The 10,945-nt window shown below is 50.8% G+C and overlaps 1 protein-coding gene across 1 annotated transcript in view; it reads right to left on the minus strand.

Annotated features, from left to right (window-relative positions):
- GLP2R (glucagon like peptide 2 receptor) overlaps positions 1-3,988 on the minus strand; it is a gene marked incomplete at both ends in the record, with an annotated part of 47,319 nt that extends 43,331 nt beyond the window's left edge. Inside the window, one exon of the mRNA XM_081110689.1 lies at positions 3,617-3,988. Coding sequence (XP_080966815.1) covers positions 3,617-3,988 — 372 coding nt within the window. The remainder of the gene's footprint in view (positions 1-3,616) is intronic.
- Between the last annotated feature and the right edge of the window lie 6,957 nt (positions 3,989-10,945).

Here is a 10,945-nt window from a genome sequence, read left to right on the forward strand (position 1 = left end):
ACAGCGTCTGGCAGATGTCATGGATCACTGCTCCCCTCAAAAAATTAAAATATCTTACAGCACCTCTGTGAACTCACAGCAGTGCCCTGGGGCATCTTAGCACACCATTTGGGAACCCTGGGATTAGCCAAGAAATAATGATGATGGTGATATTGATGATGAAATAATTGGCATGTATCCCTTGGTTTCCGTTTTTAATGAGTTTTGAATCTCCATTAGTAATATATCTCCCTGTGAATGGCCCAAGAGGCACGATGCAAGTTTATTAACATATTAGGATGTTTTGCATCCTAGTGGGGCCATAAGTAACTTTCTATTGCTTTTACAAGTTTAGCAGAGAAGTTGATGAATAAATTGTAAACTTCCAGAATCTTCCAAGTCACAAAAGTAAGACCTTTCTTGGTTAAAGGCCTGTGTGTGTTCTTGGGGACCTCACTGGAGCCCCGCTGAGGAAGAGACAATAGAATCAGTCCTTTATGTGAGATGTCCCTGGATTAACGCTCCCCCATCCCCTGCTCGTTGCCGTGACTAATGGCCGTGCTCAAAAACAGAAAAAAGAAAAAAGACAAACCATAAGAAACACTAAAGCACTGAATTTGGCCAGTCTCAGGGAGCCAGACAAACTCAACTGTCTTCACAGGTGCATGTCCTAAGGCACAAGAGGCAAATCCAAGTTCAATCACAGCCAGGTCCAAACAGTAACGAGGAAAGGAGGTACAGGAGTGATGTTTCCTCTGGAAAAGTCCAGCTCAAGTCTGTTTCCTCTTTTTCTTGCTTAGGTAACAGCATTAGTGACTAATTTGGCTGAGAAGGGATTCAGGGAAACGTAATATTCTTCTGTTGACTTGCTTTAAGTACATCTTCTAATATTATTTGTTACAGAAGGAATATATGTCATTGTAAATAAAATTAAGTTACAGATAAGCAAAAAGGGAGAAGATAAAATCACAATGTTATTACTCAGAGGCTATCATCTCTGCACAGGGGCATCCTTGTTCTTCTTTTTTTATTTTAGCTAAAAAGGAAATTGTGTTGTTCTGTGGCCTCTTTTTCGCTAGAAGATATATTCTTCTAAAACGGCCATTTGAACAGGTACGATCATTTTCTGGGGATGAATGTGGTGTAATTTATTTTTAAATTCTCTAGCTTTGGACATCTATGTTGCTTTAGCTGTTTTGCTAATATAAATGATGCTGTAATGCAAATACTCAGAGTTAAACGCTTGAGCACATCTTTATTAGGAGAAATTTTTTGAGTTGGAATTTCTGGGTCATAAAGTACACACTTTTAGAGGGTTTGATAACGTACTGCCAAACTATCATCCTCGCCAAAAAAAATTTTTGACCTAAAAATATGTACCTTTTTACAATCCCATCAGCCATGTGTGAAAGAGTCTTAAAGAGTTTGTGTTCTGATGCCCAAAGCAACTGCTAATTGGCTTAGATGAGTTGTAAGGAGGTGGAGGAGGAAGGAGGTGACAGAATTATTTCTCTACTTGAATTTAGAAACAAAACTATCCCTGAGAATTTCTCAGTAAGTGGATTTTTATGAAGACTTCCTGCCAGACAACACACCAGGGTCATTTATATTCCACGCAGGGAGAGCATCTCCAAGCAAAATTCAGCAGGGAAGTCCGCACCAGGCCTTGTCATGTAAACATGCGGAGAAGAATATGGGCTTTGAGATAGAACCAAGAGGCGGGCCATCGGGATTACAGACACACTGCCGGACAGACAGAGGGCAGGGGCTCTGAAAACAGACTGGGTGGCGGAGTGGGGAGGGAACATGCTAACAGGCACGTGAGTGATATGAACGCTGGGCGAAGGGGCGGCTTTGTAGTGTCTTAAGCCGGCCTGAGGCCGAAGAGTCTGCTGTTTTAGCATGTAAATATCCGTATGCCAGCAGCTTGCAAGGGATGCTGGGGAAGAAAGAGCGCATTTCCTCAAGCGCCTCGTGGCTCCACGGCTCACGAGCCACACGATCACCGGTGATCATTAAACTCCTGTGAATCTTCATTTATTTCCCCATCTGTAAAATGGGTTCAGTGATAATCCTTTTCTCAGACGCTCGGTGTGGGTTTGAGCAAGGTGATTAATGGTAAGTGCAAGTTCAGCAGTGCCTGGCACCTCAGAGGCCATCACTGCATAGCTGTGGGTAGAAGGTGAAGAAAACTAGATAATTAGCTGGATCTATTCAGTTTTACTCTGAGATAGAGAATTGAAGCAAGGGTGAGGGTTCTGTGTCAACCTTCCCAGTGGCCCTGCCACTAACGGATTAAGTCCTGGGGTAGGAGGCAGGCTGCAGCCACCTGCCCCTCGGAAACGTTCTGGACACTGACCACGAAGCTGCCACCAGGCCAGGCTTCCAGGAGACCACGGAGGGGCTCGCGTCTGCAGTCTGCTACGAGGGCTGGACGTCAGCTTGGAGAGAACTGGGATGCACGAATTCGGTCGGGGTGTCCTGCCTGCCTGGTCCTGGGCTAGCACCAGAGAAAGCCTGGTCGGTGAGCACATGAGAGCTGGCACCCAGCCCTCCCTCTAGAGGGCAGCAGGGGTTTAGGACTCAGAGGTGCCTAGGGACCAAAGGATTACGAGAACATTCCTCAAGGCCCCGCTTTACTCAGATGAATGAAACTGGGTTCCTTCACATCGCAGCCCAGTCTAGCAACGGAACCTTGAAAAGGAAGGAGCAAAGGTTCCAACTTCTTGGATGAGAATAAGTCAAGCTACCAGAATGCCCAACGGAAGAGAAGGGTTACATACGTTAGAACACTTCCTTGGGGCCCTTAAGCCTCATGCATGGAGCTACCTTTACTGACGTAGAAAGCGTTCAACCTCCCCGAGACTCAGTTTCCTCATCTGTAAAATGGGATTAAAGAACTCCCCTCACAGGGCTGCTGAGAGCCTGGCACCACACCTGCTGCATAGTAAGTGGCCAAAAAATGTTAGCCTGTGTTATTAGTGTATTTCGTTAAGAAGAAAAAAAAGTATATTGCGAGATAACAGTTACAATTAGATCCTGTGTTGTTGTTTTTATAAAGAAGATATAAATAAGTGGTAGAAGTATGAGCCCCAAAATGTGAATGAGGGTGACCCCTGGATGGTGGCATCACCGTGAGCTGTCGTCCGTATTTATCCTTCTTTGGATTTTATAAGTTCACTTTTTTAAACAATGAACATCCTATATTTTTATAATGAGAAGGAAAGAAGGAAGGAAAGGAGGAAAAAAGAAAAGAAAAGATAAAAAAGAGCTACCCACTCAGCCTACATCCTCACATATGAGAGGATGATAGAAGCAGACAGACAGGAGGTTATATGCAGCGATCTTAAATGCTACTCGTATTTAGAGTTCATACCGACGTGGGGAAATGCTTCTACTAGGATGCAAAATGTTTTCTGCATCATGATCTCAGCTGTGTGAAAAATGCAAAGAGAAAGGATTTGAGGAAAATATGCCCAAATATTCACAGTGACTACCTCTGGATGCTAGGATTAGATTGTCTTCATACTGTCTTATATTTTCCAAATTGCCTACAAGAGGTCTAGATTGCTTCCGTAATCAGAAAGAATGTGCCACTGATAATAATAACAACAATAATAATAAAAACTGTTCTTACTTGCTTGACGGAAACCAGAAGCAGCAGAGCGAGGAAGGGCCGCGCAGGGGACTGGAGAGAGCGCTTCCCACGGGAGGGGAGAGAGCTGGCCCCCGGGGAGGCAGGGCTGTGGGTGGGCAACGCGCGGACCCCCGGCCGGGGCCCCGAGGTCCTCCTCCGGGGCCCTATCCTGCTGGGTTCCGGCCTCATCTTCCTTGCAGCACCCTCACAAGTGCGGGCACATTTGTCTGACGGTCCAAGATGTACCGCAGGCAGCCTCCTGTCGCATCCCTCCGTGTCCAGCGAGGAAATGTTTGCACAAAGTCTCTCCACATGCGTCAAGAGCGTCTGCACCCGGCTAGACCAATCTACTGGCTCTCCCAAGTTTCTCATCAACCGTAGCTCAGCCCCGTCCAGCCCCCCCCCCCCCCCCCAGGGCAGGGAGATTTTTCCCAGACCTCCCCAAGTCAGCTGTGTTTGCTGGGACGTCCTCTGCGGAGGTCCAGGAGGAAAAGCAAGGCGGCCCGGAGGTTCCACCCCCGAGGCCTGGCTGTGGCCGCTCGGGTTCGAGCCGCTGAGGCATGGCCGGCAGAGAGGATGGGCCTCGAGCCAGCTCCTGGTGGGCATCTTCCTGATGGAGACATTTTTGGCTAAGGCGTTGGGATGGCCCAGGCCGGGCTGAACCCAGCCTCCGAGCTTGTCCAGGCCTCCTTGGGCCCTGTCTGTGCCAAGACTTCACAAGAAACAGCTGCCCGGCCCAGGAGAGCAGCTCCTGACCCAGGGCCTGAAGCAAACACCCAATCGGTGATCCGGGTTCTGTCTGCACGGCGGCAACGCAACACGCTGAGAGGTCAGCTGCGCCTCCTGGCATGGCCCACGCGTTCCGAGCACATCACGCAGCTCACCTGGCAGACCTTTCTCCGGAACACGTGAGCCGTCACTTAGGACCATATTTGTGCTTCCCCGTCACAATTCACCTTTACAAAGCTTTTCACCCAGCATCCTATTCATTCGTCCCCACGATACTCCTGTGAGGGCTGCTAGTTCTCCACTTGACAGCTGGGAAACTGCAGTTCAGAGACTTTAGGTTACTTGCCCAAGGCCACACAGCAAGTAAATGGCAGAGACAAGATACCTCCCCAGGTCCTCTGACCAGTCACCTGGCCACAGCGATGTGGTAAGTTGCCTTATCTTACCCCAACTCTCTAGGCCAGTGGTTCTCAACCTTGGCTGCACATTAGAATCACCTGGGAATCTTTTTTAAATCCTGATTTCTGGGCCTCATCCTCTGGAAATTCTGTTTCTTTGTTGCTAATGTTGTGGCCCCACCCCATAACAAAGAAACAGAATTTCCGGAGCATGAGGCCCAGAAATCAGGATTTTAAAAAGATTCCCAGGTGATTCTAATGTGCAGCCAAGGTTGAGAACCACTGCTCTAGAGTCTAGGCCAGTGATGGCGAACCTTTTGAGCTCGGCATGTCAGCATTTTGAAAAACCCTAACTTAACTCTGGTGCCGTGTCACATATAGAAATTTTTTGACCTTTGCAACCATAGTAAAACAAAGACTTATACTTTTGATATTTATTTTATATATTTAAACGCCATTTAACACAGAAAAATCAACCAAAAAAATGAGTTCGTGTGTCACCTCTGACACGCGTGTCATAGGTTCGCCATCACTGGTAGGCAGTTCCATTTCTCTAGTGATCTCGTCACCGTGCCTCTGAAAGGCTCTGCATGGCCCTTCTCACCTCACCTCTCCCAGCCCAGCTCCCAGCATCCCCCGCCAAGTCCTCCCAGCCTCCGGAACTGGAGGCCCCGGGGACCACATCCTGAGTGGATGAGATGCAGGTCAGCAGGAACTCATCTTGGTCAGCTTATCTGAGTGAGAAAATTCTGAACAGTTGGAGAGAAGCCGATGAGCAACCCTTCATAGAAATCCTTGCGAGTCTTCGGAACTGCCTGTGGCAAGATTTTAATCCTTAGCAACGAATGCTCATAATGAGCAAAGACACCCCACCCCACCCCCACTCCTCCACCACCCCCTCCCCACCCTGCCAAATGGACTCTTTTAACGATGTGGCCTCTGGCACCAATGTGGTCATCTCTTGGGAACAACAGAAAGCAGGACGAAGTGACATAGAGGGAGCAAAGTGCCCACATGGTGGGCTCTGGTCCTTTTGCTATGGTTGTACAGTTATCCTGCAACTGCCCAGTTAAGGCTGGCTTCCAAGTGGCGTGCTGGCAAAGAAAATGACAGCTTGGTAAGAATCTTCTATCTAATCTCTTTTTCTCAAAAACATCCTTTTTCTAGAAGGTGGGGACACACACGGCTTCCCCCATCCATCGACGGATGCCATCTAGTGAGAAAACTTGGTAAACCAGATGCTCGCGGCTCCTGGGCGCCTGTCAGCACACCCTCAGCCTTTAGCAGCAGCCAGGACAGAGCACTGCTGGCAGCCCACAGGCCCTGCCTTTTCGCCCACCCGCCCGGGCCGGTCCATGCTCAGTAATGTCCGAGCGTCTTCAGGAGGTGCCGCATATGTAATCGAGAGCCTGTACGTTTCAGATGCCACAGGAATCTTCCCCGACTCTCCTGCCCTCGCTGCTCCGTGAATGCCCTCGGCCCAAGAAGCAGCGTGAGCCTCCCTCGCGCCACAGTCCTCCCTGCTGCAGGGCCCCATTGTAAGGGCATGAGTGATGGGCCAAGGGCTCTGCCTGCAGCCCTGGGGGCTCCAGGATCGGGCTGAATTCTGCGCCCATGTGGGATGGGGCACCCTCCCCTGTTCTGCACGGCACCTGGGCCTGAAGCAGGCTGCCTGCACCTCGAGTCTCTCAAAGCCCATCGAAGAGGAAGTCCCTCCTTGTGGGGCTGGGCAGGGAGCCATGCCAGCCCCGAGATTCCCTGAATCCAACGCTGAGGCCCCTGCTCAGTGCAAAGCGCAAGGGTGGGGAGACTATACCCAGAAACCCACCCAAACCCCCCTGATCTTCCCTCAAAAGCTAGCACCCCCCACAGTAGCCAAAAGGTGGAAACAAGCCACCTGTGCACCAGATGAACGGGCGGACAAGACGTGGTCCGTCCACTCAGTGGGGCATTACTCAGCCTTAGGAAGGAAGGAAGCTCTGGCAGGAGTAAACTCGGATGGACCGTGAGGACAGTATCCTACGTGAAAGAAGCCAGTCATAAAAAGGCAAATTCCACTGATACCCAGAGCGATCAGATTCATAGAGACAGAGGGTGGTGTGGTGGTGGCCGGGGCTGGGGGAGGAGGATGGGGAGTCAGTGTTGAGTGGGTACAGTGTCTCAGTTTCCCGAAGTGAAAGTTTGGGGGATGGATTGCACAATGTGTATTTCACTATAATGGAAAAAAAACCGGAAAGCCCCCCTAACCTCTACACCCTAGGGAGCACTGTGATGGAGCGCACCCAGCCCTGTGCACTCTCACCAAGCCCCTCAGGCTACCACGCTCACGTGGATGCCCCAGGCTGACATGCACCGACTCCCCGGGGAGCACCACGGAAGCCTGTGAGCTGCCCAGTGGCCGGGCTGGGGAGGGTGGGCACCACGACCAGGAGGGGAGGAGGGGCCACTGTTCATCCTGCACACCTCACATGGGCCACGAAGTTTCAATCGCACTGGGCGTGCGTGCCCACACGTGGTATTTTGTGGAAGAGCCACACTCAAGGGACCAAAGAGCAGCATGTGGCTCACGAGCCGCGGTTTGCCAACCACTGCGTTAGGGAATTAGGTGGATGGGCGCTGCTCCCCGTGACCTGGGAGAAAGGACTTCTCCTGGGCGGGGCTTCAGGAAAGGGTGGGACTGGCAACCTCTCCTCTTAGGCAACAGCGAAGCCACGAGACTCCAGCCGGACCAGACACAGCTATAGGCTGTCCACCTGCAATGGGCAGGTGCCTCGTCTACACAAACACTGTGAGGTGGGTGATAACGGCCCCTGGCTTCCTGATGCAACAGCTGGTACCAGGAGGGGGCAGGGGCTTTCTCAACCTCCAATAGGGACAAACCACAGCTCGGGTCTGAGTCGGGATCTTCCAGGCTCTGTCTTTAGCGACAGGAGTTCCCTGGGTGCTGTTGTCGCCCTGGACTGCTCACCACACCCCCACCTCCTCACGGATCACACACGAAAGGCTTCCCTATGTTGTCGGGGACACACGCTGGAGTCCAGGGAGGGTGGTGTTCTCAGTGATTCGTGGACAAGGCCAAGTGCTGTAGAAATAATGTGTGGAGCCCCTTCTGATTTAAGTGCATCTCATATCCTTGATGTCCAGCCAGAAAGAGAATTTAATAAGCACCTTGCTGGGTTTACTCAAAGATTACTCCGCAGAGATGCCTGTCGAGATATTCTTGTAAAATTAAATAAAAATAGTTTCAATAGTCAAACAAATTTGGAAAATGTCGCCTATTCCATTTTCTTCTTGGGAATTCTCAGTGCACGTTAATCCATTAAAATATCTGAGCCCTAGCTGATTTGGCTCAGTGGCTAGGTCATCGGCCAGCGGACTGAAGGGTCCTGGGTTCAACTCCACTTAAGGGCACATGCCAGGGTTGTGGGCTCGATCTCCAGTAGGGGGCATGCAGGAGGCAGCCAATCAATGATTTGCTCTCATCATTGATGTTTCTATCTCTCTCTCCCTCTCCCTTCCTCTCTGAAATCAATAAAAATATATTTAAAAATATATATATATATCTGAGAAGCCCCACAATAAAGAAACCTGTTACTGTTACACACCCCAGTACTTCCCCACATCCGTTGACCGTAGGAAAACTGTCCATGTAAAACATGGGTTAATGTTCTGCGAGCCGTGTTCAGTGGGGCGCTCTTCGGAAAAGGCTGAGAACAACAGACTCATGTTTCTGACTGCGAAGCTGGAGGTGGAAGCACCGCCCCTGAGGACCGTACATCCCAATCCTGAGGGAGGAGACGTGAAACTCAAACTCCTTCACTCTGAGCCCAGACTTGCCTGGTACCCAAAATACCCAAAACTTAACTGAAGGGCAATTAATTGTCTTGTGATGATCAACAAACGTGTTTGTGTCCAGCAATCTAAAAAGCCTCCATCACATTTTTACTTGTTTTCTAATACACGGATCATCCAGGTAAACAGGGTCTAAACACTGTTATCATTTTATTAAGAAGGAATAAAGGAGGCCATCTTCTCCAGAATGCCTTTCCCCCAGAAAAACATCACCACCTCATGTGCTACCAGATGCCCCTACAGCAAAATATTTGGAATTAAGTTTTTTTTCAAGATACTGACTAAAATAATAGCAAACATATGAGAGAGTAAACGTAAGGTACACATCAGAGGATGCACATAAATGCTTACAGTGGCCCTGGCCGGTGTGGCTCAGTCGGTTGAGCATCATCCCATGCACCTGAAAGGTTGCAGGTTCATGCCCGGTTTCGGACGCATCCCTGGTAGGGGGCATGCAGGAGGCAGATCGGTGTTTCACTCTCATGTAGATGTTTCTCTCTCTCTCTCTTTCTCACTCTCTCCTCCCTTCTTCCCTCCCTCTTCCTTCCTCTCTAAAAATCAACAAATATATATATATTAAAATGCTTACAGGAGGTGGTAAGAAAAGGGAATGAAACGGGGCAGGCAGGGAATGCCAATGACCTTGAAATCTCACCCTCCGATAAGGGGGACAGCCTCTTGCTCAGCTGAGCCTATGGCCATGCGGCTTGTGCACTCGGTGTCGTAGATCCTCTGGCTTTTCTGGGAAGACGTCTGGGTTTCCAGGTGGAATTCCCCGGCACCTTGAGAACATCGCAGGGGCCCAAGACAGCCTGTGTGCCGCCGAATGCAGCCGGGCCGGGGGCTGGAGGTCACTGCACTCAGTCATCTGTATTTTGTCTGATTTCTCACGAGTGCCGGGGGACTGGGAGGTGAGTGTGAAGGAGCCTGAACGGTGCTTTAGAGAGAGAGAGGTGAGCAGGAGTAGGAAGCCAGGGAGAGCTGGCCGTAAGGACCCAGCCTGAGCAGGTAGGCCCTGGCTCCGGGGAAGGGGCTGCTGGATACTTTCCCTCTGAACCAACTCCATCTCGGACCCTGAATGCTGACCCTCCTTGGGAACCTTCACCTGAGTGCGACCTCAGGACGGCCTCCGCACAAGTCACCTGGAACGGCTCTGCACTTCCGTCCCAGTACCTGAGCCCCATTAAAGACACCTCCCGCTCCACCCTCTGAAACAGACAAGTCACTTACACAAAACGTCCTGTCCCTCAGGCAGTGAATCAGCCGAAGGAGTGTGTTGATTTCTGATTCTATGCTGCTCTGCTAAACTCAAAAAGTTTAAGGATGGGGCGCCTGGGCACCCCATAAACGGTGGGGGAACAAGCAAAGGAGGCAGGACAGAGGCCACCTCCGGGGACTTGGCCACCACGTCCAGGCTGGCTGGCCGCACCGCGCGTCTGGCCAGCCACTGCCGAGCGCTGTAGCACCCGCCACTCTGGCTTCATGGGATTTGTAAAGGTTTTTCTTTCTAATCCTGCTGGCCTTGTTCAAAAGGACGCCACTTCTGAGGATTGTGGGAATTAAGGGGTCATTATGTCTAACTGTTTTCGCCCAGGCTAACCTCACCCTCCTAAGCTATTGTGAATTCTCTTCATCTCCTCCGAGAGCCGCCACGCTCTCTCTCTGCCCTGCCCCTGGCTCTGTACCAGGCCCCTGCTCTGCGTTCTGATGACAAAAAGGCAGCCTCTTTGGAAGACCAGACAGACCCGTAGTCATCCGTGCACTGCGTGGAAAGACAGCAGGTGGTGACGAAGAAAAGGCACTGAGGTCTCAGGTGAGAAAACCCAGTTTCCATTCCTGGCGTCCCCCCCCCCCCCCCCCAACCTGTTTGAGCCCGGCCATCAGGTCTGCAGTCCATGGACGTTTGTACGTGCCTCTCCTATCAGTAGTTAGACACAAAAACAAGTGTAAGGCCGTTCACAAAACACTCTCCCGTTGGAGGACTTTCTTCTACCCATTTTGCAGATGAAGAAAGCGAGGCTCACAGAGGACTGTGATCACAGAGTGTGGCAGAACCAGGCATAAGAGCCAGGCCTTGGGCTGTAGCTGCCACATTCCATCCCCGTGTCCATCCGTTGCTCTCACTTCCGGCCTGACTCACCGGGTTGTAACGAGGATCGGATGAGATGACGTGCAACAAGGGCGGCCTCAGCCCCACGTGTCCTGTGAGCGCTGGGATTTTCCCGGTGCTGCGGGGACCTCTCTGGTGGCACTCAGGGGCAAGGACAATTTTTGCTGCTGTGATCATAATACCGCCACTGCTGTAAAATCAGCGAATCCACCTGGGAAAATGTCCGATGACATCAACCCA

The sequence above is a fragment of the Myotis nattereri genome, assembly GCF_964212035.1.
Source record: "Myotis nattereri genome assembly, chromosome: 16".
In the NCBI taxonomy this organism is placed as follows: Eukaryota; Metazoa; Chordata; class Mammalia; order Chiroptera; family Vespertilionidae; genus Myotis; species Myotis nattereri.